This window comes from Myodes glareolus, chromosome 12 (genome assembly GCF_982192425.1).
Source record: "Myodes glareolus chromosome 12, mMyoGla1.1, whole genome shotgun sequence".
Classification (NCBI taxonomy): Eukaryota; Metazoa; Chordata; class Mammalia; order Rodentia; family Cricetidae; genus Myodes; species Myodes glareolus.
Window position 1 is genome coordinate 31,273,434 of NC_142037.1, and position 27,821 is coordinate 31,301,254.

General features: G+C 45.6%; 1 protein-coding gene across 1 annotated transcript in view; it reads left to right on the top strand.

Annotated features, from left to right (window-relative positions):
* Nuggc (nuclear GTPase, germinal center associated) overlaps positions 1–23,004 on the top strand; it is a 46,869-nt gene extending 23,865 nt beyond the window's left edge. Inside the window, 9 exon segments of the mRNA XM_048422030.3 lie at positions 3,918–4,023; positions 4,813–4,946; positions 9,467–9,631; positions 12,978–13,135; positions 14,366–14,504; positions 15,658–15,766; positions 16,284–16,420; positions 19,445–19,535; positions 22,732–23,004. Of these exon segments, the coding sequence (XP_048277987.2) occupies positions 3,918–4,023; positions 4,813–4,946; positions 9,467–9,631; positions 12,978–13,135; positions 14,366–14,504; positions 15,658–15,766; positions 16,284–16,420; positions 19,445–19,535; positions 22,732–22,877 (1,185 nt within the window). The 3' untranslated portion in view covers positions 22,878–23,004.
* Positions 23,005–27,821: the final 4,817 nt, after the last annotated feature.

A 27,821-nucleotide genomic window follows, 5' to 3' on the forward strand; every position in this document is an offset into this window, starting at 1 on the left:
TGCCTGACTTAACTCTGCTAAGCCATTGACTGAAATAGCTTTAGTCATCAGCCAATAAAAGCAGCACATATACAGAAGGACATCCCATATCAAATAAAGCTGTTATGAACATATTTGAGCAAGTATCCTTGTGGTATAATTGAGGATCCTTTGGGTATATGCCCAGGAGGGATATAGCTGGGTATTGAGGTAAATCAACTCCTGAATTTCTGAGAAACCACCATATTGATTTCCAAAGTGGCTATAAAAGTTTACACTCCCACCAGCATGGAGGAGTATTCCCCTTGTTCCACAATCTCTCCAGCATGAGCTGTCACTTGTGGGTTTTTGTTTGTTTTGATTTTTTGAGACAGGGTTTCTCTGTAGCTTTGGAGCCTGTCCTGGAACTAACTCTTGTAGACCAGGCTGACCTCAAACTCACAGAGATTTGCCTACCTCTACCTCTTGACTGCCTGGATTAAAGGTGTGTGACTCCACCACCCAGCTATCACTTGTGTTTTTGATCTTAGTCATTCTGACAGGTGCAAAATGGAATCTCAGAGTTGTTCTGATTGGCATATCCATGACGCCTAAGGATGTTGGACATTTCTTCAAGTTCTTAGCCATTTGAGATTACTCTGTTGAGAATTCTCTGTTTAGATCTGTACCCCATTTTTTGTTTTGTTTTTTGTTTATTTTGTTTTTGATGTCTAGTTTCTTGAGTTCTTTATAAATTTTGAATATTAGCTCTCGGGTTTAGTGAAGATCTTGCCCCATTTATAGGCTGCCATTTTGTCCTTTTGACAGTGTCCTTTGCCTTACACAAGCATTTCAGTTTCATGAGGTCCCATTTATTAATAGCTGATCTCAATGCCTGTGCGATTGGTGTTCTGTTCAGGAAGTTGTCTTCCATGCCAATGTGTTCAAGGCTGTTCCCCATTTTCTCTTCTATCAGATTCAGTGTATCTGGTTTTATGTTGAGGCCTTTGATCCACTTGGATTTGAGTTTTGTGCAGGGTGAAAGATATGGGTCTGTTTACCGTCTTTTACGTGCCAACATCCAGTCATACCAACACCATTTGCTGAAAGTGCTTTCTTTTTTTCCTTTGTATAATTTTGGTCTCTTTGTCAAAAAGCAAGTGCCTATAAGTGTGTTGATTTACTTCCAGGTCTTTGATTCAAGTCCATCGATCAATGTCTCTGCTTTTATGCCAATACCATGTGGTTTATCTTACTATTGCTCTGTAGTTCAGCTTGAAATCAGGGATGGTGATACTTCCAAAAGTTTTTTTTTACTGTATAGGATGTTTTACCTTTCCTGTTTTGTTGTTGTTGTTGTTTTTGTTTTTCCATGTGAAGATAAGTATTGTTCTTTCAAACTCTGTAAAGAATTGTGATGGAATTTTGATAGAGATTGCATTGAATCTGTAGATTGCTTTTGTTAAGATGCCCATTTTTACTATTAATTAATCCTTTAAGTAATTAATTAATTACTACTATTAATCCTACTGATCCATGAGCATGGGAGATCTTTTTATTTTCTAATATCTTCTCAAATTTCTTTCTTCGAAGACTTGAAGCTCTTGTCATAAAGGTCTTTCACTTGCTTGATTAGAATTACACCAAGATATTTTATATTATTTCTGGCTATTGTGAAGGATGTTGTTTCCTTGATTTCTTTCTCAGACCGTTTGTCATTTGTATAGAGGATGGCTACTGATTTTTTTGTATCCAGGCACTCCGATGAAGGTGTTTATCAGCTGTAGGAGTTCCCTGGTAGAATTTTTGTGTTCCTTATCAATACTGTCATATCATCTGCAAATAACAATACTTTGACTTCTTCCTTTCTAATTTATATCCCCTTGATCTCCTTTAGCTGTCTTATTGCTCTAGCTGGAACTATAGGTGCTATATTGAATAGGTAGAGGGAGAGTGGGTAGCCTTGTCTTGTTTCTGATTTTAGTGGAATTGCTTAAAGTTTCTCTCCATTTGATTTGATGTTAGCTATCGAATTGCTATATATTGTTTTTTATTATATTTAGGTATGTTCTTTGTATCCCTGATCTCTCTTAGACTTTTATCATGAAGAGGTGCTGGGTTTTATCAAAGGCCTTTTCAGCATCTAGTGAGATGATCATGTGGTTTTTCTTTCATTTTATTTATATGGTGGATTACATTGACAGATTTTCATATGTTGAAATATCCCAGTATCTCTGTGATGAAGACTACTTAATTGTGGTGAAATGATCTTTTTAATGTGTTCTTAGAATTGGTTTGTGAATGTTTTGTTGAGTATTTAGCAGCTATATTCATAATACTTACAAATTGACATCAAGAACACATCAAAAAAATCATCCAAGACTAAGTCGCTTCATCCAAATGTAAATCAATATTGTCATGCCCCACCTAGGAGACTCAAAAGCAGAAACCATATGACCATCCCTCTAGATGCAGAAAAGGTCTTTTTTTTTTTTAAAAAAAAAATCCAGCGTTTCTTCATGATAAAATCTCAGGGAATCTAGGGATATAGGTACATATCTCAAGATTAAAAGTAAATTACTCCATATTGAAATGAGTATGATTATTCAGCAAGAAACTTTTGTTTGGATCTGGGAGAAGTTAGGAGTTGTGAGCAAATATGGTCAAAACACATTGTATGGCCGGGCAGTGGTGGTGCATGCCTTCCTTTAATCTCAGCTCTCAAGAGGCAGAGGCAAGCAGATGCAGATCTTTGTGAATTCGAGGCCAGCCTAGTCTACAAAGGGAGTTCCAGGACAGCCAGGGCTGTTACACAGAAAAACCCTGTCTTGAAAAACCAAAACACAAAACCAAAACAAAACATTATATGAAATTTTTGAAATTCTCAAAGAATTTATAAAAAAAATTATCTTAAAAGGAAACTTTAACTTTTGCAGGACATGAAGAAAGTTTTGTTTTTGTAGGGCATTTCTTTGCCTGGCATATCCTGCGAAATGTTTAAAAACCATCTGCTTAAAACAGAATGGACCGAAACAGTGGCGTCTGACCCTTCTGATTTGCACTGCGTGCCAGCTCCTGTGCTGTGGCTACCCCCAACATTGCTAGTCTATCCATCAGTACCACTCAGGCAGAGGTGGGAAGCCACGTGACAACCAGCCCTCAGAAGCGGGAATACAGTGGTTTCGGCTTACCTCGGCCAACAGTGCATATTTTTGTGCTTTCTGTGTTTGGTTCTGGGACTTAACCCAGGGCCTCACACATTGCTAAGGCACACACTCCGCTGCTGAGCCTCGCCCCCAGCCCCATGGTACTTAAGAACATTTATTTTCCTAAGCAGGATCCTCCTTGGCACATTTACGTTTGAGTCATTTTCTCTATGCATTTTCTGCTGTAGTTGAAATTTTTAACTTCATAGTTAAGAGAATTCCGTCCAGACATCAGCTTCCTTATGACCCTGCTAAGAGTGGACAGTTGGCAAAACTTCACAGAGGAATAATGTTGGCAGGGGAGGCGACTTGCTTGATAAAGCAGGAGGACCTGGCTTTGGATCCCCAGTGCCTGAAATTCTAGTGCTGGGAAGCAGAGATATGAGGAGCCCTGAGGCATGCTGGCAGCCGTTCTCTCTGAAGCTGTGAGCTTCAGGTTCAGTGAGAGATTGTGACTCAAGTGACAGTAATGGCAATGGTAATAGTATTAGTAATTGATAGTAATAATAGGAATTGTAACCGTAATAACAGTGTGGAAAGCAATTAAGAAACATACTTAACATCGCCCCCGATCTCAGCGTGCAGAAGCGCGCACGCATGCGCGCATGCTCACGCCTCAGGTCTGTTCCCCAAGGCACTCTTGCAGAACCGAAAGTGGGTAAGCTGAGGTTGCCAAGAGTTCCTCTGCGGCCTCTGGTGCTTTCTTCCCCACACTTGACCTGTTGTGCTCTCTGCATGTCTCCCTTGCTGCAGAGAAAACTGCCAGCTGACTCCAAGGTTCTGGAAGCCTCAGATCTGGTGTACACAGTCAGCGCTCACGAGTACTGGCAGCAGGCCTTCCTTACTGAGGACGAAAGTGGTAATTTCTAATTTTTTTTTTTAACCTCAACCACTAACATTCGAAAGAATAAGCTTACACTCTACACATCCTGCTCTAGAATTTTCCATGCCACAGGCAAGTTTTATTCCCACGTACCACAGCTTCTATGCCTACTAGCATGTACTATGTGCTGTGTGAATGTATGTGTTTGTCTGTGTTATGTGTGTATAATCAGTTTTTTTTCTTCCTTGTGTTGTTGTGTATCTGAGACCAAAATTCTTCTCTCTTCCAAATTATACCAGAGTTAGTAACAGTCAAGACAACAGTGGGCTGTGTAAGTAGTGTATGGCTTGTGGTTCTTCAGTTGCCCAGCTATAGGCATCAGACGTGGTTAATGAATGCACATTGCATGTTTGTCTGTGAGGCAGGGAAAATCAAAGGCACGGCTCCTTTCTTTGCATAATTTTGAGCCTAAATACGGAGCCAATGATCATCCATGTGCAAAGATGAAAGGGAAAGCCAAACTTAGGTGGCCCTGGCCATAAGCACAAAGGAAGGCTAGAGGATTCTGAGGTCCATGTGCACCCGTGGGCTCTTGGTAGCTAAGTGAGGGTTCACCAAGCTGGGTCTTAGTCTGAGCCTACTGGGATTATGTCTACACAGGTCTTAAGAGATGTGTGACACAGGTGAATACATGGTGTTTAGGGAGCAGAAGTGTGGCATGTTCCCCAAGCCAGGTAACTGCTTCATGAGCTACCTTTATGAATTCTGTTGTTACAAATGCCTTGGCTTTTCTTTACTATTATTTGTGCTGCTTGTGAATTCCAGAGGTTCCCAAGTTAAGAGAATATATTAGAAAAAGGCTCTTGGACAAGAAGAGGAGGCTGGTAACCAAGTACGTCAATGAAGCCTTTGGTTTGTTGCTCCTCACTGACACTTTCAACCCGGAGGAAAGCCTGCTGGTAAGGAAACCCCTGGGCTGTCTTGTACTCTGCTCAAACAGATGTAAGTTAGAAAGACCCCTCGATTGTTTTATACACCACCTTGGGCAGGTGTCATAGTTAGCTCAGTTGTGAACTTGACACACCCGGGAAGAGGAAGCCTCAGCTGTGGAACTGCCTTCGTCAGACTGACCCATTGGCATGTCTGGTGGGCATTTTCTTGGTGTGGGGAGGTCCAGCCTACTATTGGCATTGCCCCTCCGAGGCAGGTGGATCTGGGCTGTATAAGAAAGAGAACTGAGTAAGCTAGAAGGAGCAAGCCAGTGCTCAGTGTCCCTCTAAGTTCTCTGCTTCAGCTCCTGCCTTGGCTTCCCTACATTATCATGGGCTGTAACCCTTAACATAAAGGAACCCTTTCTTCACCTAGTTGGTCATGGCGTTTATCACAATCACAACAGAAGATGGCAAAGTGGAACAGTAGGGCATACCAGGACACAAAGGGAACCACGGGCAGAGGAGCCATCTTTTAGACTGTATCATTTCCAATGCCTTTAGAGTCTAGGAGGAGAAAATGATGACTGAAGGGTGAACCCGTAACATTGGGGTATAAGAGAAGGGGATGTTTTATCTGGACAGGTTTACTGAAGGTAACATGTCCTAATACTTGGATACATGGCGTTTTTCCTGAGACCTCAACAAGATGGGATGTATTTAAATGATGGCTGGGTGACTTGGCTTATAGACACCCTATCCTTTATTGCATTGGAGATGATACAGTCTAAAAGATGGCTCCTCTGCCCGTGGGTTCCCTTTGTGTCCTGGTACGCTGTGAGGTCCATGCTCCCATGCCAGGAAAGCAGGAGGGCTTCCAGAGGGTGAAGAGAGTGTGAGGCTACAGAGGTAGATAAGAACTCTTGATTCCCATCAGATGAAGGCTGCGAGGTGGGCCCCAGGCACACAAGGATCGCATAGAGATGGGCGGGGTACCGGCACACAAGAGTCACGTAAGGGCAGGCGTAGGCACACAAGGGTCACGTAAGGGCAGGCGCAGGCACACAAGGGTCACGTAAGGGCAGGCGTAGGCACACAAGGGTCACGTAAGGGCAGGCGTAGGCACACAAGGGTCATGTAAGGGCAGGTGCAGGCACACAAGGGTCATGTAAGGGCAGGCGCAGGCACACAAGGGTCACATAAGGGCAGGCGCAGGCACACAAGGGTCACGTAAGGGCAGGCACAGGCCTATGTGTAGATTGATTCATAGACCACGAGGAGGTAAATGACTGGCAAACACAGGCCGACAAAGGCAAAGGCTTGGGCTTCTGACTTCAAGGTCAGATTCATGCGGACACACACAAAAGAGGAACTCTGCCCCAAACAGTTATATAACGGCTCATATATCTGTCTTCTGTGATTACCAGACATCCAGGCATCATCATCCGTTTTGCACTGACTCTCAGCCCCTTGGATGTCCATGTTTTAGTGACTCATACAGGACATCCGTACCAGGGTCATGTTGTGTAAACCTTAACTGACGCTTGGGGGCTTCTTTCACCGACTTGCCTTCAGAGTCCCAGTCTGCATGCGTTACTTTCCTAGTCGCTGTTAGACAATACCTGGCAGAAAACAAAGCAAAGCAAAACCAAAACACCGACCTTCGGCAGTAAGGTTACTGTGGCTCACAGTTGAAGGGAAACCGTCTGCCATGGTGGTGGGCCACGAGCAGCGTGCTCACAGTTTGGTGGCCAAACAGGCAACAGCGAGTGCTGAGAAGAAGCGAGGTTGCCCTATAACCTTAAGGTCCACCTCTGCTGACCTAGGGCCCTGTGTGTGCCAGCTGGGCCCCATGTCCAGAGGGTTCCACAGCCTCCCCAGACAGCACTACCGGATGGGGATAAGTGACTGAATCGCGTGGGCCTGGGGTGGGGGTGGGGGGGGCATGTCTCACTGGAATGTAACAAACAGGAAGGGCAGTGGTGCTCTGAAAGGAAAGAGGCTGGAGAAGAGGGGTGTCAGCCAGAGTCCGCACATTTCACAGTCTCCAATGCAGACCTTGGGACTGTCCAGGTAAAAAATTACGTTTTGTCACAGAAATGGACAGGTTTCTTTCTGATAGAGGGCCCCGCCCTAACAGAAGGGAGCTAGCTGCCAAAAGAGAAACTTGGAGATGTAGGTAGAAAAATCAGCCCCTTCCGCAATCGCTAACCGCACTGTTTCTTTCTAAGAGACCGAGTGTTCAGACAGCAACCAGACTGTGTGTGAAAACAGAGCCCAGACTCATACCCTACTGCCAGGTGTCTAGCAAACCAGCGCCCTACCCTCTGCACCCAGTTAGGAAGCCAGCCTGCTGGCTCCAAGTCTGAAGCCTGGCCGGAGATCAGATAGCCATCTCTAGTCACAATCCAGGAAGCTGAACAACTTCTGTAGCCAACAGTTCCAACTGGCCAGGCCTCGGTGACTAGTTTCCCTAACTTTTAACCGGGCACAGAAGCCAATTTTGAATCCCTAATGAACCAACCACACAGGGGCTTGTCCCCCCAAACTGAAGCAATGGTGGTTCCGAGTAAACAACATTTGCCTTTCTGCCTCAGCTGCTCCTTGTCTACTTCCACACTTGGATTTGCCCAGCAGATCTACGTGATTGACTAGTCCGGGAAGGGGAGGGGCTAAGCGGGCTCTTGGAAGAGTTCCTGGGGCTGATCGTGGCCTGGGAAAGGAAGGCAGCCATAAGCCTGACAGGTGGCAAGAATAGGAGATCTGACCTCAGTGTGAAAGTAAGCAGGGCAGCGCGTTGGCCAGTGCAGGGTTTGGAAGACCATAAAGGGGGAATCAAACACAGCTGTTTGTCACACTCCTTAGGTTTTGCTTTGGCTTAGCTGCATGAGACAAAGCAAAGCAAAATTCTGGGCATCTGAGATTTTTTTTTCTTTTCTTTTCCATCTCTGATTTGACTATTGTCCTCTGAAATGGTTGGGGAAGGGTTTGACCTTTCAGTTCCCTGAAAAAGTTCTGCGGGGTGAAATCTGCCTTTTTGCCCAACACTAGATTGCTTTTGGAAGTGCCGATGGAAAATAAATCAAACATGATGCTGTGTGTGGGCGGCTTGTTTTACAGGCACAAGGACAGGATATTTTGGGACCAGGCCTGGAAGTGTCTGTCCCTGTTTGCTGTTCTTTGCCTACTCAGAAGTGCAGGCCCTGGGGGCTCTCCACCGCGCCAAACCTAAACCATAAAGACACAGGGGCAGAGGCTGATGAGAATGTTGCCGAGGGAAGTCTAAGGGAATTGCGGCAGCTTTCCTCAAAATTCCTTGGCCTCCGATGTTGGTCTTAATTCTTTGATGGAAAGTTGGAAGACAAGAGTTCCGTCAGTGCCTTTGGATTCCTGAAAAAGAAAGAAAGAAATCAACCCTAAAACGTGTGTTCTTCATCATTTTTCTCAAGATTGTGTTTCTAACCAGAAGTTTAGATCTGGGGATAGTTAGTGATTTTCAGTAAGTGATTATTGTTTGGATTGACAGGAAGTTGGTCCTGACATTTCAATGTCAAATGAGCCCTAATGCACATAGAGTTCCGGCTTCCCCTCTTTCTGTGTTCTATATCTAGCCCTTTACGGCAGGGATTTGTTCTGAGAACTGCGGCCTTACCAACCTTATCTTTGTGTAATCCTCACAGTGTGTCTACTCATGAATACAGATGGATGCTTCCCACACCCCTAGGCCCGGACATTGTCACCCAGTCATGAGTTCGCTCCACCTATGCAGTTCATTGTTGCAGACAACAGAGTCATACAGTGCATGCATGAGCGTGTTGTTTTCCCCAGTCAGCAACATTCTTCTGGGAAGATGGGATCATGGCTTTGTTTCTATGATCTTACAGCTTTGCTTATCAAAGTGTGGCTGAAGGTTCAGGCCTGTTCACTTAGCAGCTGACTAGGAACACGGAAACTTAGGCCTTCAGATTTTAAAGTGGAGAGCACATTGAAACACTGACCTCAAAATGGCTTTGTGTAAAGCCAAAAACCATGAAATGCTTGTCAATTCAGATGGCATTGAGAAAATCTGTTTTCTTTTAAAGTTTTCGTTGCATTTTATATTCACATGTATTAATCATCCATGTGAATGAGTTTTATTATGGCATTTTCATACATGTGTAGAATGTATTTTGATCATATTCACCCCAGTGCCTGGTCTTGTCTTATTTCGATTCTTGCCAGTACCCAAATTTTGTGTTCATAATAATTGAATTGTCATATGGTAAAAGATGAAAGATTTCTGCAATATGAAGAAAACCAGAGTATAGATGGTTATCCAGTTCCTTTCTCAAATAGGCTGTGGATTTTACACCCCAAATAAGTTGCGACAGCATTTTTGTTCTGTCTTACATGCTAAGAAACCCAAGGATGTCCGTGCACTGAGGATGCCTTCTGCAGACAGTAAGGATTAATCTCCTCTGATTGAACTGCAAGTTAAAGCTTGCGCTAGTGATGGGTTTTTGTAGAACAGAGTTTAGGGAATCTGATGTTCCTTGTGACCTGGTCCCTAGACTGAACACTTGAACATGGGTGGCCTGCGGCAGTTTGTGGAGGAGAAGATGGAGCTGCTGGAGAAGGCTATTGAGCAGTGCTTTGCTTGTATGGAGCAGCCCCTGCAGGCAGGAGTCCAGGTGGCCAGGGCTTCCTACCGCCGTATCCTCGGGACATGCCTGGTGGTGAGTGGCCTTTTCTTCTCTTTAGCAAGGTCAACTTGATCTCCAAATGCCTCTGATACCATCACCTTGCTTTCTAGAAGGAGCTAGAAGAAAGCAAGACATGGCTTGCTCACACCTGTAATTTTACCTAACTCTGGAGGATTGCTGTGGGTTTTAGGTTAACCTGGGTTTTGTAGTAAGTTCCCAAGTAGTCTGGGGGAACTACAGAGTGAATTCCTACCTCAAAAACTCCTAGTCAAAATCTAGCAAGAAAGCAAGAAAACAAATAACAGTAGGGAAAGAATGAAAATTCTATGTAAGAAATCCTCTACACAGATGGTTGCTCACCTGTGGCGGGGAAAATTAAGCCTGCAGTTCAGCAGCAAAAGACTGGGCTTCAGGATTTGAATTTCTTAGTTTGAGGGTCATTTCCAGTAAACATCTGGGTAACGCACAAACCATTTAGTATGTTAAGACCGTTTAGAGATTTCTCGATCATCTCTTCCATAGAATGGGATTGCTAGGTGTCTGCCCTAAGTATCTCCTGACACTGATAGCATTATCAGTCATGTTAGACAGAAGGAACACCTTGCAAGCTACTTGCTTGACATAAATAGTTTTATATATCAGTCAGATGTGTGGGGTTTCTCAAAGATGGAGCTGTGAATGCGGGGTGGAATTCTGTTAAGACTAAGGGGTGAAAGGAGAGTTCTGTCATTTTGCTCAGCAGTCATGACAGGGTGTCACAGGCACAGAGAGTGACTTGAATAACAGGCAAAGCTCAGGAGGCTGGAAAGTCAGATGTTGGCAGTGTTTGCTGAGACCCATTTCCCTGACATGGAGACAGTGACCTGCTCATGGTGCCCCTTATATTTTTTTCATGAGCATGTGTGTGTGTGTGTGTGTGTGTGTGTGTGTGTACAAGCTGCATAACTAGTGTCTCTCTTATAAGAACTTCCATTCTATTGAATTTGGGCTCCACCTTTGAGATCTCACTTACCCTTAATGACCTCCTTAAAAGTCTCTGCTATAGTATAACACTCTTGTACAGTATAAAGATTTGTCACTTGTATCAGGGAGGTGGTGGCACACACTTTTAATCCCAGCACTCACAAGACAGAGGCAGGCAGATCTCTGTGAGTTCAAAGGTCAGCCTGTTCTACAAGAGCTAGTTCCAGGACAGGCTTCAAAGCTACAGAGAAACCCTGTCTCAAAAACAAACAAACAAACAAAAAGTTACTTCTATTGGATTAATAAAATGAGGATTGACCAGTAGCCAGGCAGGAAATAATAGGCAGGATGACTAGACTAAGAGAATTCTGGGAAGAGAAAGGGTGGGATCAGGAATCGCAAGCCAGCTGCAGAGGAAGCAAGATGAGAATGCCTTGCTAGGAAAAAGTTACCAAGCCATGTGGTTAAACATAGATAAGAATTATGGGTTAATTTGAGTTGTAAGAGCTAGTTAGTAATAAGCCTGAGCAATAGGCCAAACAGTTTATAATTAATGCAAGACTCTGTGTGTTTAATTGTGACTGAAAGACTGCAGGACCAAGTTAGACAGAAACTTCTGTCAACAAATGGCGCCCAACATTTTGTAGCTATATCCACATAAAACCCAAGAGACTGAGAGAACTTGGGAAGGGATTCTAGATATGAGAGAACATAATCAAGCATGGCTTCTTTGTCAGGGTCTGGTGCTAGCCCAGACCATAAATTATTTCTCTCTGAAACAGACCCCAATATAAACTACCTCTCCCTGGACCGGCATGGAGGTGCGGGAATAAAGACACACACAACTCATGTGGCTTTATCAGGAAGGCTTGAATCAGCATCTCTATCGGGCATCCTCCAAATTACAAAGAAAGGAAAGGAGCAAAACAACATCCTGACCTTTTGTTAAGTTAGTGGCAGCCTGTCTGGAAGGTCATGTGACCACCTCAGGTGGGAACTATGGCTTGATAGCCTTGCTGCCATACCATATAGACTACGGGCCTATACTTCTTGGTAGCAGCATTTTCTTGGGTGGGCTCTGTTATCTAGAGGCAAGCAGAGGTGCGGCTCCTTTATGAGAGGCTTCGTGACTCAGCATTAGCAGCAAAAGCAGTTCTTTTAAGAGGCCCTGCTACCAAACACTTAAGTGGTGTTTATGAGCAGCCAGTGGCTTGCTTCTTAGTGGTGACATGGACCTAGAAACACTGCAGAGTTGTAGCAATATAACGTGGCTCCTCCTAGTATCTCTGCCATGAACGTAGGTTCTCAGGAAATCCAAGGAACGGGGCAGAGCCAGCCACCAAAACCTCTTAATCCTAGCTATGACACTTAGCAGATTAAAAACTCATGTGGTCAAAGATAGAGATATATAGTAAAGACAGATTCAGGAAAAGAGAAAAACAAATAAAAAAAGCCCTCTAAATGGTTTACAGTATGCTCAAAAATATACGTAGGCTTGGGAGAGAAAAGAAAAGAAAATCTGGCTGGCGGGGTGGTGACTCCAATTGTATTTCATTAAATATTCCACAAAGTTTATACTGTTCCTCAGGGATTCCAAGACATATACTTACTGTTAGTCTGTAGTACACTTTTTTTATTTATCCCATAATTGCTCATTTAACAAATAGCTGTCAATCACTTCTTGAGTCCTTGTCAGATGTGAACTTATATAAAGATGGGTGAGACGTTGGGCCTGAGCTCAACAATCTGACTTTCTGGCATTAGAGACTGACAAGTGAGGAGACGGGCAAACCAAAAATTGTCTGGAAAGGCGAATTAGTGTATCGGTGACAAAATGCCCAGTGAGAAACAGCTTAAGGAAGGACGGGCTCTTTCTGGCTCCCACTTTGAGGGCATAGTCCATCATGGCGGCTATGGCGTGGCTTTAGGAGTGTGAGGCAGCTGGTCACATTGACTCTGCAGCCCAGAAGCAGGGAGAGATGAATGCCAGTGTCTTGCTTGCTTTCTCCTTTGAATTCATTCTGGGACCCGAGTTGATAGAATGGTGCCATTCACATTTAGTTTTGGTCTTCCCAACTCAGTTAATTTAATCTAGAGTTAGATTAAACTTGCCCAGAATTTTGTATAATAAGTGATCTGAGAGTCTGTCAAATGGACAATCAGTATTATTCATCATAGAGGCTTGTGATTGACATGAACCTGAGACACTTTGGAAGTCCAGGCAGGGGCTCCCAGTTAACCTAGAGATGTGACCACGATTGTTTAATGCCTTGAGGGCATGTTTAAAGACCATGTTGTCTCATTTCCATCCTAAGACTTTTCAGTAACGAAGTTTGACCAATAACAGTGAGAATCTGACCCTGTGACTTTCTAGTTACTTCCCACTGACTTGCTAATTCATTGTTTAATTGTCTAGAGAAGCAGAGGAAACCAAGGTTTTCACCAGACCCTGAAAGCTGTTTGCCTCAAAAATGGTGTCTATGCCTCCAGGACTCTGGCCAGAATCGACCTCAACGGAGCCCTCTCTCAGCCTATCTATGACCAGATCGACCCTGTGTTTGGAGGCATTTTTAGGTAAAGAATCTTTCATCTTGCTTTCTCATAAATACACATCTGCAGGACATCAACCCAGAGTCTCGGATTTAAGAATTTATTTCCTTGGCTCTGAAAGTGTAAAGAGTAGCTGGTTATTTGAGAAGGAAAGCTTAGCTTCTGGCACAACACAAAAGCCATCTTGGTTTGGTTTACTTAAAAATTTCCCATGGTGACCCGGGGCACAGATGGAGATGTTGCTGCAGACTAATATTATGATTGCCATTATTTTCCAAATATCTCCTACGTGCAGCAGGGGATTCGTTTTCTTAGGGATCTGAGCCCCCGCACAGGGTATTTTGATTGGAGAATGTGGAATACAGCAAGCGCAAAGCCTTCGGAACGTTCCCTGAGTGTTAAAAGAAAACATGGCTCAGGGGGGATGCTATCTGCCTTTGGTGCGTGCATGCTCATGAACGTGACTTGTGGGCTGTGTTCCCTGACCTCTCACTCTCCTCCATCAACAGAAGGAGGTTCTTCAGATCCCCAATGCAGCAGCCTGTCCCAGGTATCCCTTCTCTATCCCCACCATTCTTTAAGCACAACTGGGTCCCGCCATACCATCTTCTACCTCACCCTGTGGGACAGACGTAGAGCATCAGTCAGTACAACCTGCATCTGTCATGCTAATCAGCATCTGCGTGAGTCATCAAATGCTCCCTGTGACTCTCCAGAGTGGCTCTGGTCCTTTACACATGGACAAGTGGACCATGAAGAAATGTGAGACTTTCCCAGGAACCCCAGATCATGGAAGAACCCCAGGATTCAAAGCTCATACTCTTCCTTAGTGGCCTGCTGCTTCTTCCTCCTCAGATATTCTGAAGAGAACTCCTCCTCCATTTCACTTCCTCCTATCTCACCTCTGTCTGAAGGTTCAAGTCCCGTCCTCCCTAATACAAGCACTGGCAATCACAGTTTGGAGCCCGATCTCTGCCCCTTACTAGTTGTGTGATCTTGTGCATGCCGACCATTCCCTCTGTATCTCAGTTTTCTCATCTGTAAAATAGGCACCATCATAATGACATATAGGCCTTGCAGTCAAAGGCCTAGAGCAGCCCAGCGTCTGGCACACTGTGGGGGATCTGACAGCTGTTACCGTTCATTTGTTTTTCTTCTTTAAAGTATTAAAAGACAGCCAACTTGTCTCATGCTTGTTTGTCCCCTGAGTCACCACCATGGTCTCTTAATCTGTTCCATGACTTTCTTCCTTAGGGATGGGAAGCCGACTGGCCCTGCTCTGATGGTGCACATAGATGCTTTCAAGCATTCCCTAGAAGAGAGGATGGCAGAAATCGGGATAAGAAATGGCTGGAAATGCGATGGCTACAAGAGAGGCCTCCTAATCCAGGAGGTATGCTCCTCAGAGAGGGTGGAAAAGACGAGCCCTGGCTTTCTTCTCCCTGACTGTCTAGGGACAGGATGTATCTCTTCAGGGCCCTGTGAGGTATAAGACATGGCAGGATGCAGGTGAGAGAAGAGGTCCTAAGACCACCATGGAGGTGTAGGACACTCAGGAGAGCTTTGTTCCATGGAGAAGCAATTAACGGGGGCATCTCAATTGGTGAAGTTGACACAGACCCCGGGATAGTCACAGAACACTTAAATGTGCGATAATGTGCATCCCATAATAAGATTGGCACCAACCTCACCATCATTTCTGCCAATTTTATGAATGAGCCAAAGAAGCCAAGCTTAGAGGAGTCAGCCATCACCATCATCACCATCATCATCGTTGTTGTTATTATCACTATTATCATCATCATTATTTCAGGTCATTTGCTAGAATTGACAACTCCAGGCTCTTGTGTGTGACTCACTTTCCCCCAGGCCTAACTGGAATCACATGGCAATGCTAGGGCTGATGCCAGTGCCCCTAGCCTCTCAGAGACCTTCCCTGAGTCTGTGCTCTACTCGGTACACACTTTGTAGAGTATGATTTGTACCAGGTACTGTGCAGGGGCTCCTTTAGGGGATAATGACATTCTGGATTGGGTCCTTGCCTGTGGGGAGCCGGCAGCCGAGCTGTCGGGACGGCGTGCAGACAACTGTGTTAGTTACTTTTCCGGTAAAATCCAGACAAAAGCAAATTAAGGAAGGAAGGAAGGGTTTGTCTTGGCTCACAGTTTGTGGGTACAGTCCACCACTGAGGGTAAATCATGGTGGCAGCTGCTCACATGACACCCACATTCGGGAAGCAGTGAGTGATAAATATGGGGGCTTACCTTGCTTTCTCCTTTTGGTCCATGACCCTACTGGATGGAGTGATGTTACCCATATTTGATGTATGATTTTTTAACCTCATATCTATAAAATCCTCACAGACCTCTGCAAAGGCTCGTTTCCTTGGTTATTCTAGATCCCATCAAGGTGACAATATTGGTCATCAATCACAATAGCCAGTCCTAACAGAAGGCAGGAGGATGGGGTGGCATATACATCATAGCCATAACTGACTCCCTCTGTCAGAGGAACCATCCCAAATATCTGTTAACATGCTTTCTCAGATAAGTGCCATCCTGGGAGGCCTGGAGGGCCACATCCTCCGGAGGAAGAGGAAGATCTACGAGTCTGTCACCAGCTCCATTCAAAACGACCTGAAGCCCTGCTATGAAGGTGGCCCCCAGGGAGGCACTTCCTCTTCTCAGTTTTCTGGGATCCCATTTCCTATCAACTTCCTGCTCTGCCGGCAGCTTTCTAAGAACCCATCCCTCCAACCCGAGTTCTTGTACTGCTCTCAGCCTACACGCTGAGACAATCGCAGGATGCAGGAAAAGGAACTGAGGGGTCTTTCTGTCTACAAGCTACAGCCCTTTGCCTGTAGCTTGGGACACAGTGTTCACTTGTGCCTTCTTTAAATGCTTGTGGGTCAACTCTCAGGCCCCTTCTTAGTTTGTTTTAGGAAGTGATTTTGCAACCTGCTTAACTCAGTCATTGGATTTTCTGAATGATAATCTAAATCTTGGATGGTGTTTTTTTTTTTACATGATGTATGTTATAAATATATATATATATATAGTGTTTTTTCTGCTTGCTTGCTTGCATGCCTGGTTTTTCTTCTGATGCTACAGCTTTCTCAGCAAGTCCCTGCTATCATGTGACTGTGGCTATTTTTTCTTTTTTTCTTGGTCAGAGGCAGCTCAGATCGCTGGCCGGAAAGCCTGTGAGAGAATGAAAGATGTCATCCGAAGAGGGGTGGAGCGGCAGGTAGCTGAGGGCATGTTTGAGAGGGCTCAAGAGAGGATGTGGCACCAGTTTCAACAACTGAAGGTACTCTGCCTCTGCAGGGCATGGTTCAGTCCTGGGGAGCATAAATGGGGAGCGGGTACAGGAGAATAGTAGATACCTGGGCCAACTAGAGCCAGATGCCCTCTGCCCTGGGCCTAGACAGTGCCCACAGTGCCCAGCATCCTTTCTTCCCTGCCAAGCACTACTGTCGACTACATCATGGGGCTGTGACTTTAGAAACACAACCCCTTCAGCTCTGTCCCTTGTCACACCTCTCTGCAAAGTCATCCGTAGGACAGGGGCCATGATAGTTAAGTGGGTGCTTGGGTCTTGGCGTGCATTCCCTCACTTAATCCCCGGCAAGTCTGGGAGGCGGTACTATCGCTGTATCCCTTCTGTGTATTAACAAACACAGGCAGAAGAGATGAGCCAAGAGGTCACAGCTACCGGGAGGCAGAGCTAAGTAGAGAGTTCAGGACCAGGTGGCATGGTGCCAGTATCCAACAGTAGCATAATCGGAAAGCGACAATATTTTTTAATAAGGAAGATGGCTCAGCTCCATACAATTTTGGTAAGAAAAGATCAGAATATATCCGGAGGTCAGTGAATAGAAGGACCTGGCTCAGATTCAATTTTAGTCCATCTGTTTCTGATAAGATTCCTAAGAGTCCTCTTAGATCTAAATATCCTGTCATCTCTATGTGTCAGATGGACATGTCTTGGCGCTGGGTTTCTTAGCTTGCTACCTTCTTCCCAATAACAGAAAACCTTCATCTTGGTCTCGTTAGCCCCTCCCTGGTCATGAGGCTCCAAAGTCTTCTGTCCCAATTCAGGCTTAGCTGACCTCCATCCCACCCACAGAGGAAGCTAGCTTGTGGCAGCATCAGGCCAGTTCCTCACTAACCTCCTTGAGACTGTCTCTCCTGCTTCTTCCCATCTTCCCCGTTTGTTTCAGAAAACCCAGTCTCTGTTGTCTAAAGCAGGGAACTTCCTGTGACCTAGGTGAGAGCTATCTGGTTCATTAGCAGCTGTTTGATTCCACTCAGTTAGCATGGTACCACAGACAGAAATACGTGTGGGAAACTGACCAAACGCTATAGAGCCCATCTCCACCGAGTATGCAGAAATGGTTTCATTAAGCTACTCAATGAAACATGCTACTGAAAAGGAACTAATACACTGACCATGTGCATGTATAACTTAAATCATAGACATGTAGATAGATAAGAATGGGTAAGATCATCTTGTACTTCATCCTTCGACCTTTTTCAAAATCAAGAATTAGTCAACTTTTGCTGAGTGCTGGTGGCACACACCTTTAATCCCAGCACTCAGCAGGAGGCAGAGGCAGACAGATCTCTGTGAGTTCGAGACCAGCCTGGTCTACAAAGTAAATTTCAGGACAGCAAGAACTAAATGGAGAAACCCTGTCCTGAAAAACCAAGAAAAGAAAAAGAAAAAAAGCATAATATGACTAATAGTCAACTTTTAATTATTTAAATATTTTTGTTCTGCCGAATGGAAGGAATTTTATTTTATACATATTTAGTGTGAGGAATGTTCCTGTTTTTAAACTGACCTCTTGGCTGATGAGATGGATCAGCAAGTAAAGGCACTTGTCGCCAAGCCTGGCAATCTGAGTTCGATCCCCAGGACCTACATAGTGAAAGGAGAGAACTGATTCCCACACGTAGTCTTCTGATTCTGTCTGTGTGCTATTGCCTGTGCCTCCTCCCTCTATAAACTAGCTAGCTAGCTAACTAAGAATAAAAATAAGCGGATTCCTTTAAAATGTTATCGTAAGCTGAAGAGCAGAAGACTATTCTACTGAATGTATTGATCAGTCTCTGCTAAACTGATCAGTGGTACAGTGTCTTAGTTAGGGTTGTATTGTTGTGAGGAGACACCATGACCACAGCAACTCTTATAAAGGAAAACATTTAATGGGGTTTGGCTTACAGCTCAGAGGTCTAATCCATTATCATCATGACAGGAAGCATGGTGGCACACAGGCAGACATGGTGCTGGAGAGGAAGCTGAGAGTTCTACATCTTGATCCTCAGGCAGTAGGAAGAGAGTGACACTGGGCTTGTCTTGAGCATTATTAAACCTCAAAGCCCACCCCCAGTGACATACTTCCTCCAACAGGGCCACACCTCCTAACAGTGCCACTCACTATGAGCCTATGGAAGCCATTTTCATTCAAAATACCACATGCGGCTTGCTGATTTGCTGTTACCCTAGTGAGGTAACTCTATCTGGTTTAGAGAGCTATAGCTCTCCCTCTCCCTGATCTTATAGACAAGGATGCTGAGGCCCTGTGAACTGAATTTACTAGCTCAAGGCAGGGGCCCTTGTTCTGACATTGAAGAAGTATAAGGCTAGGAAGTGAGGAGTTTTGATTTCAAGACTAGAGTCCACCAGATTGGAGGAAGGAATCTTGGCATTTGCCACAGGAGATATAAGAAATAGAGGAGAGGGGCTGGTGAGATGGCTCAGTGGTTAAGAGCACTGACTGCTCCTCCAGAGGACCTGGGTTGAATTCCTAGCATCCACATGGCAGCTCACAGCTGTCTGTAAATCCAGTTCAAGAGAATCTGACATCATTATACCAATATGCATGAAATAAAGTTAAATAAAGTTTTAAATAAAAAAAAGAAATAGAGGAGAGCAGACAATGGTGTTTAGGTGCTCAGAGGGTTGAGAACAGCAGAAAGACATTCCTCAGGCCTTTGGGAAGAAGAGTCGGTCCTGTCTAACAAGGTGCGCTGCACGGGGCAATGGTGATAGATACCCATCCAGGACTCACGCAGGAGAGGACTGTGAGTTTGAAGCTGCATCTCTTCTTTAGCACCAGAATCAGCAGGCTGCCTTCAGAAGACAGCCTGCTGTGCATCCCCATAGGCAGGGGGGAGCTGCAGAGGCAGGAGGGAGCCGATGAGAATGCCTTCCGCTGATAGCCCTCTGGGGTCACCTCCAGCTGGGGGGTCCAGTGAGGTTCATTCTTTATAACCTGCTTTCCCTTAGACTGCACCATCCTAATGATCTGATGTTCTTGTCATGTAGCATGGAATCACTGAGCGGGTCAAGGGAAGCATCACGACCATGCTGACCCTTGCTGCCCCCCAGGGAGATGGTCTCTACAAGGAGCTTGTAGGTAAGTAGAAAAACGTTTGAACAGAGGGCAGTTGTGCGGTTGCCCCTGGTTGAATGCAAAGATATCAAAGTGGGTGGGACTGGAGAAATAGTTCAGCAGTTAAGAGCACTGACTACTTTTCCAGAGGACTTGGGTTCAACTCGCCACACCCACATGGTGACTCAGAGCTCTCTGTATCTCTAGTCCCAGGAGATCTGATGCCCTCTTTTGACCCCTGTGGGTACTGCACACATACGATGCACACACAAGTATGCAGGCAAAACACACATACAAATGAAAATAAATAATAAAAATGTAAAAGCACAGACATCAAGGTTGGAATTTCTATAACAAGTTCTGCAGATGATGGTTTTGACTATCTTACTCTGAAGAGGACCCAACAGAGACAAGTGCTTGGACTCAGTGGGTGTCGTCGTGTGTAAGTCTCCCCAGGTCTCAGAGATACTAGCCACTGCTCCGTCTTTTATATGCAGAGAAAAGAGACAGCCTAGGCCAGGCTTACTCCCAAGTTTCTATAGCTGGCCACTGGCAAACAGCAACCCACAAGCTCCCCCTCTGTCTCCATAACCCTTTTTCAAGACGCTGCCTTAGAAAAGATTCCATCTCCTAGTGACAGAGGAAAAAGATTCTCCTGGGAAAGTGACTGTGCCTCCCTTCCCTGCCCAGAGCTTCATCAAACTTGCCTTGTATAAATGAGATGGTGACCAAGTGGGGAGAAAAGTAATTGAGAAAATTCTAGCCAAAATTCCCCAGTCTTGAGGCTCAACATCCTGGGAATCTAGGATTTTGCCCTCTCAGCAGCCCCGGGTGTGCACAAAATGGCACAGACAAAGTTACGAGAGCATCAGCACCTGTGGTATCCCAAGGCAAGACAACGCAAGCCTCTATGAGCACAGCACAGATTATGGGAGACACGCGGTTAGTGGCAGTGGAGCTGGACACCGTGAAGCCCCTCAGCCCAGGACACAGCAGTACAAAGCAATCTCCAGCAGGTGTTGGAGAGGAAGGAAGGCATGCAGGAAAGCATGCGTGATATATAGCCATTTGTGGAGGAAGACTCAGGGGGACTTGAGTTTTTATAGTCACTGCCTTTAAGGAAATCATACTTGCTGAAGGTCTTCCAACTGTCCGGCTGCAGACAACTACCCCAAGTTTGATCTAAGTTCTGCCTGCCTAGATGAAGCGTTTTCTTCCTCCTCCCCTCCCCCACCAATACCAAGTGCATACCTTGAAGGAAGACTGTGCCAGTTGCCAAGGGTATAAAGAGGATCGAGTGGCAAACTGTGCAGTCAAGTATTGCCTGGTTTGTCAGAATGGAACCTTCAAGACTAAAGAGCCCAGATTTTTTTTTCCCCACTTAACAATAGATTGAAGTCACTTTCAGGGGCTCCCAAGAGAGAGACAGGGAAGAACAAACCAGTGAGTAGTAGAATATATGGTCCGGGAAGGTGCTCAAGGTGGGGACTCATGAGGAATGACACTTGAGACCTGAAGGAGAGGGTCCACTCTAGTAGCAGATGGTTAGCATAGCTGTGAAGCAGAGATAGTTCAAGGCTGGACACTGGGAAAACTGTGTTAGCCGAGGCTGGACACCAGGGAAGCTGTGTAAGACGAGGCTAGACACCGGGGAAGCTGTGTTGACTGAGGCTGGACACCAGGGAAGCTGTGTTAGCCGAGGCTGGACCTGGGGGGGGGGACTGTGTTAGCCGAGGCTGGACCCTGGGGAAGCTGTGTTAGTTGAGGCTGGACCTTGGGGAAGCTGTGTTAGCTAAGTTCTAGAGGGTGGCTTTGAATTATGACTATGTAGGACTATTGTAGAGCAGTGAGGAGGAAGGCCTTCCAGACATGCATCAAGGTGAAGCCTTGGGTTTTTACTCACTTCCTGGTCATGGATTTCATAGCAAGCCAGGCTCAGGCAAATTTATCCACACATGGTGAGCCGATGATGGCTAGAGTCAGACCCAAAGTTCATCTGAAGTTTCTTCCCTGAGGACTGTGTTGGTCAGCGTTCTCTAGAAGACCAGAACATAGAGAATGTGTGTGCATGTGGAGAGGGCTGTATCTGAAGAACTGGCCCGTTCACTTGTGGAAGTCATGCATGCCAGACATTTGATGGAAGAGCAAAGCAGGCCGGCAACTCTAAAGAGCTTCGGTTGGAGTCCAAAGGTGGTCTCTGCAGCACCATGAACTGATGGCCCACGTGAAGGCCAGGGTGATCAGAGAATCCCTTCTTACTCAGAGGGAGGGCAGTCTTCAGCTGGTGGCGTGACACGCTAAGGGAGGTAGTGACTGTGCCCCAGGTTCCCAGACAGCCTAGATCCCCCGAGGGTCTGGATGCCGTGGGCTGGAAAACTGCCATAAAATTACCCTCAGAGCTGACCTGATGGCACATGCTGGCAATTCCTGCACTTGGGAGTCTGAGGCCCGAGGGTTGCCTGGGCTTATATCATGACAGCCTATTTCAAAACAAAAACGTTAAAACACACAACTCACCAAATAAATCAAAACCAAAACCAAACAAAAGACACGTACAAAACAAATAGCAAACTAACCACAGTGAGAACATAATCAGAGTCAGAGTAGAAAATGAGCATCTTCAGTGCCAAAAGAGAGCAAGGCAAGTTCACTGGGAATAGAGGTTGGGCGAGGAAGGAGGTCTCAGGGACAGAGATCTGCCTGCGGGGATGTGGGCAGGTCCCACCATGTCCTCTGCCTTGTGTCTCCCTTCACCAGGCTCTGAGGAGGCCTAAGAGAACGCCCAGAAGGTTCCCAGGACTTTTTCCCTAAAGATTAATTTTACTGGTTTTTTTTGGGGGGGGGGTGCGTGCATACATACATGATGGGATTCCCCTGGAGGTTGTGTACTGCCCAATGTGGATGCTGAGCTAAGATCCTCTGCAAGGGCAATAAGCCCCTTTAGCATTGAGCCAGCTCTCCAGTCACCCAGGGCTCTTTTTAAGTGTGACCTCCCCAAGATCCATGCTGAGATAAGTCTTCAGGTAACAAAGAGACTCCCTGGCTTGACTGGGATGTTTATAAAACAAGGAGACAGGATTATCTGATTATTCCAGATCTTATATCCTTCTAAGTGATGGTTACTGAGGGATTCGCCTAGAGGCCTGTTCTTGAAGCAGCATTGACTGGGTGCCTGCGTGTCTGCGTCTCTGACTGCGCATGCGTGTCCGTTTCTCCCTAGACGTCAGGAGTGAGCAGAAGGAGATGGAGAAACTCCACAGAAGCCTGAGGGAGGTTGCCGAGAACGCGCAGCTGCGGAAGGGCATGCAAGATTTCCTCCTGCGAATGTCCCCCAGCAAAGCAGGGCCCCGTGGAACAGCACTTTAGTTTGGGGGACTTAAATCTGAAGAGATGAAAATAAGCCTGGAGCCAAATAACCGGAATTATTATTATGTGTTTTTGAAACAGAATAAAGATCATTTCTCACCTTTTGAACTTTCTATATAACATAAAACCAGAATATCATTATTTTTTGGTATACTTTTCTTTTACAGCCGAAAATCTGTCATCCGGAGTCCTGAGTGGATTCTTGAGCTCTAAAGACAAGAACCTTACACTTCACAGAAGACAGATATTTACACGTTAGAAAGCTTACCCGTCAAGCAGAACGTTATAAAATTTGGCCTCGGGTACCAGATTGTTCCCACTTTAACAGTGTTGGCTACCATTCTGCGGCTGTGATAGCATACCCTGACAAAAGCCACTTACAGAAGGAGAGTTATGGTGGCTCAGGAGTCTGGGGACTAATCCGCCATGGCAGGAAACACGTGGCTGGGAGTCAGAGGCTCTGTTCACATCCTCCGGGGTCCAAATGCAGGGGATGAATACCGGTGCTCACCTCCCTTCTAAACAGAAGCCAGTTAGATCCCTTTTGGGCTCCAGTCTTTTTGATTGAGATCTTAAAGAAAATTCCACTTCACGTAGAATACAGAACTGGAATACAGGGAAATGTTTTTAATAGGTATTTTAATTTATCAGTGGGGTAGTTCTTTGATTGTACGGTCTTGAAAGATGGTAGTTTATTTTTAAAGATTTCTTTTTATTTTTTAATGTATATGGATGATTTGCCTGCTTGTATGTGGGTGCACCCATGGAGGACAGAAGGGGTCACTGGATTGCCTAGAATTAGAATCACAGATGATTGTGAGCCACCATATAGGTGCTAGGACTCGAACCTGGATCCTCTTCAAGAGCAGCCAGTGCTCTTAACCACTGAGTCATATCCCCAGCACCCAGCACCCAAGAGTGGTATTTTATTAAAGGCTGGCTGCAGTATGAAAGCTGAAACTGAATCAGTGAACTTCTTTTCAAGTCTCGTTACACTAAAATCCATTGTGTTGTCTTACACACACACACACACACACACACACAGAGCAGGCCTTTCTCTTTTCTAAATTCTCCTGCCTTGGCTCTGAAATTCTGGAATTGCATGTGTCCAACACCACATCTAGATTATCTTCTATAATGTGAATGCATTTTAGAAACCGCTGCATGGTTTTTTAGCATAAGGCATTTTGAAAATAGTTGTTCACTGGATCAGGCAGATGTTCTAAGTGTTGGCACCTTTCATCACACAATCTCACAAAGTCACGATCTTAATACTTTCACCAGTGTCTCCAGAAAAGGCCTGAAGTGGTGGGAAGCTGTGACGCTCATGGCAGTGAGCACAGATTTGATACAGTTTTGGTTTCCCCCAAAGGCTCGTCTCCTCATTGGCATAGATACTGACAGCTGTTTGAAGCGAAAGGTTTGCTTTCAAGCCAGTTTCCACTGTATAACAATGCAAAATAAACCCCTGCTCTAGTAATTGCTTCTTGTTAGTATCTTGTCCGCAGAGAAGAGAAGAAAAACTAATGCACCAATCTTTAGCCGCATGGGTAAGCTGTTTGTCCGGGGGGGGGGGTGTCTTGTTTGAGGATGGGTTCTGACTCAGCAGGTCTGGACAGGACAGGGAAATGCAGCATCCGGACAGATTCCCAACTCTGCAGGTCCGAGGTCTCCACACTGCATCTTCGGGCAGTGTGATGATTAGTAATGCTGGCTGTCAATGTGACAGAATCTAGAGTTGTACAGGAGAAAGCCTGTGTCCTTGAAGGGGTTTCTAGACTGGGTTAACTGAAGAAGGAAGAGCTATCATAAATGTGGGGAGAGCGTTCCGCGGGCTGGGGTTCTGGGCTGAGCAAGGAGGAGACAGGGAGCTGAGCTTCGGCATTCATCTTAGCTAGCTCTGCTTCCAGACCATGGATACAATGTGACAAGCTGCCTCCCTTCCCAACTGTGGGCACAGTGTGATAATCTGCCTCCTTTTCCAACAGTGGACACAATGTGACAAGCTGCCTCCTTTTCCAGCTGTGGACACAGTGTGACAAGCTGCTTCTTCCCCTGGCCACCATGACTCCCCACTTTTGTGGACTGTACCCTTGACCCTTGAGCCCAAATAAACCCTTTCTTAGATATTTGATCGCAAAAGCGATGATGACGACAACGATGACCATAGTGATTAATACGGGTAGCAAAGAGACAGAGTCCAGAGTCTCAGATGCAGTGCCTCAGATCCTCTGCCTGGTCACCTGGACAAGTGACCTCTCCGAGCTATAGCCTCCCATTCTGAGAGACCAAGCTGCAACGCACTGCAGTCTAGGAACTTTCTTTCGGGGTGAGAGTGGGGCTGGGTCAAAGAATAGGGAGGAAAGAACAGGCGGAGGCTTTGCGTCACTGTGGGGCCAGCAATTTCCAGAAAATGCTAAGGCAGTTAACACTTTGGACTCATGCAGCTGAGCAGACCCAGAGCTGCCTGGGGGACCTTTCCACTCCTGAGTTCCCACTGGGAGTGAACTGCAGTGTCCTTGAAGGTTCAGTATTCTCCAGCGTCCAGCTAAGGACAGCCCCACCCCCATCCCTGGGCAGCGTGGTCACCTCTTCATCATAAAGGATTGGGCATAAAGAAGGCTTGAGGGCTGGGAGGGGAGCTTGGGAGCCTCTCTGTGGTCTTTGAACAAATGCCGGGCTCTTTCAGTAATATGAGACTGTGTGATTGCCTGCGTTGAGCTGAGACTTGGAATAGTAGCACTATGAGACCCTGGAAGCCTGCAGGACTCAGAGTGGCCATCAGTGTGGGCTTGGAATATCAGCCCTAGATACTGGGGTTTCAGCCCTCTGTAATGTGCCCAGAGCCTGCTGGGATGTTGTCATCAGCTTGGAGACCAGTTGGTTCTGGGCCCAGCTTTAGGATGCCTCAGAGAAGGAGCCGTGCAAAGAATCCCCTGTAGGTAAAATGCCCTCTATTTCCAGAACTAAGAGAATGAATGCACTGTTTTGTCAAGGACTCGTGTCTCCTTAGAGAGTCTACTGATAGCTTTTGTCTTTCTATTTGTTTATTTTTATGTGCATGACTGCCTTGCCTTTGTGAAGGTTTGAATTAGAATGACCCCCATAGGCTCATACTTGTGAATGCTTGATCTCCAGATGGTGGAACTGTTTGGGAAGGATTACAAGGAGGTGTGTCCATGGTGACACGCTTTGAGGTTTCAGAAGACTGCCACTATGCCCAGTGTCTCTCTCTGCCCTCTGCTTTCAGACTGGGGTGTGAACTCTCAGTTCCTGCCACCGTGCCTCTGCTCTACCAGCGTGGACTTTAACTATCTGAAGCTTGAAGCCCAATTAAACACATCCTGTTTAAGTTGCCTTATTCATGGTGTTTCATCACATCGATAGAAGGGTAACTAATACAGCCGGCATGTATATATCTGTACCATTTGTGTGCCTGGCACCTGCAGAGGCCAGAAGAAGCTGTCAGATCCCCTAGGCATGCGGTTGTAGACAGTTGTGGACCACCGTGTGGGTACTAGCTAAGAGCAGAACCCAGGTCCTTTGCAAGGGCAGCAAATGCTCTTAACTGCTGAGCAATCTCCCCAGCCTCCCTACTGATCTATTTGAAAACAATTTCTGTGAATGTAGAGAAGACAAAAGACTACAAATCCAGCCTGATTTGTAATTTTTTTCTCTTTCTTTTTAGAAATACAAGAGATAACTATAAAAAGTAAGAGTGAGGGCTGGAATGAACGCCGATGGGAAACAGGTTTTTGATGTGATAGTTGAGAGTTTAGGGAGCTCTTGCTTATGGAATCCTTAAAGATCTGACTGTTTAAAAACACCGCAGAGTGCTTGCATGCCTTCCTTTGATAAATATACAATCCAAATAAAAATGAAATTTCCATTTTGCACCAACTGTAACTTCTGCTTCAGGAGAGAAAAGAAAGACACTAACTCATCACTCTTTTCCCCCTCTTCCTTAATTTTTTTTGTTTTTCACTGCAGATTTTCTGTCTGTCCTGGAACTCACTCTGTAGACCAGGCTGGCCTTGAACTCGGAGATCTACCTACCTCTTTCTCCCACACACAGGCTGGGATTATAGTTGTATGCTACCAATTCCAACTCCTTTTTAAAAAAATTTTTTTAAAATTCTCTCTCAACCTTTGTTTTTTCCCTTCTCTACTCTTCCTGGAATGACACGTGCTGAGATGTCTTCACTGTCGGGCTTGTAGTGCCAACTGGGCAGCACATTTCTGGTTCTCAGTTGTTCCTGAAAGCATGCACAGAGTGTCCTTTCTCTCCCTGACCAGAGCAAGCTAAGTGGCAAAATCAGCTCTGCTCAGCACGATGGAGGGGCTTTATCACATTTCCCTTTAGAAGTGGAGGGAGGCATCAGAGGTCACTAGGTCCAGCAAGGCACATGATGTAGGAGACCCATGGTGTGGTAATCCTGTTGGGGAAAGAGTCCCAGACTGTGATCACGTGAAGTCCATAGTGGGAATTTTTGGTTCTGACAGCCAGTTCTAGGTGACTCAGTGCTGAACAGGATGCTGTGGTTTGAATGATGAATGTCCCCATATAGACTGATGTATTTGAATACTTGGGTCCCTGACTGATGGTGCTGTTTGGGGAGGGTATGGAACCTTTAGGGCATAGAACCTTGCTGGGAGGAAGCCCGTCACGTAAGGTGGGCTTTGTGGTTTTATAGCCCTACTTCCTGTGTGTGGATGAAATGGCATTGGCCCTTCCTACCATTGTGGACTCTCCCTCTGGAACCCTAAGCTAAAATAAAGTCATCCCGTAAGTTGCTTCTCGCCATGATATTTTATTATAACAACAGAGAAACAACTAATATAGGCTTTTGCATGTGGAGAGCATTCTGAATCTCCGCAGATAATTCAGAGAAATTCAGAGCTTCTCCCCATGGCAGCCCTGCATGGATCGGCCACCCCAAACCT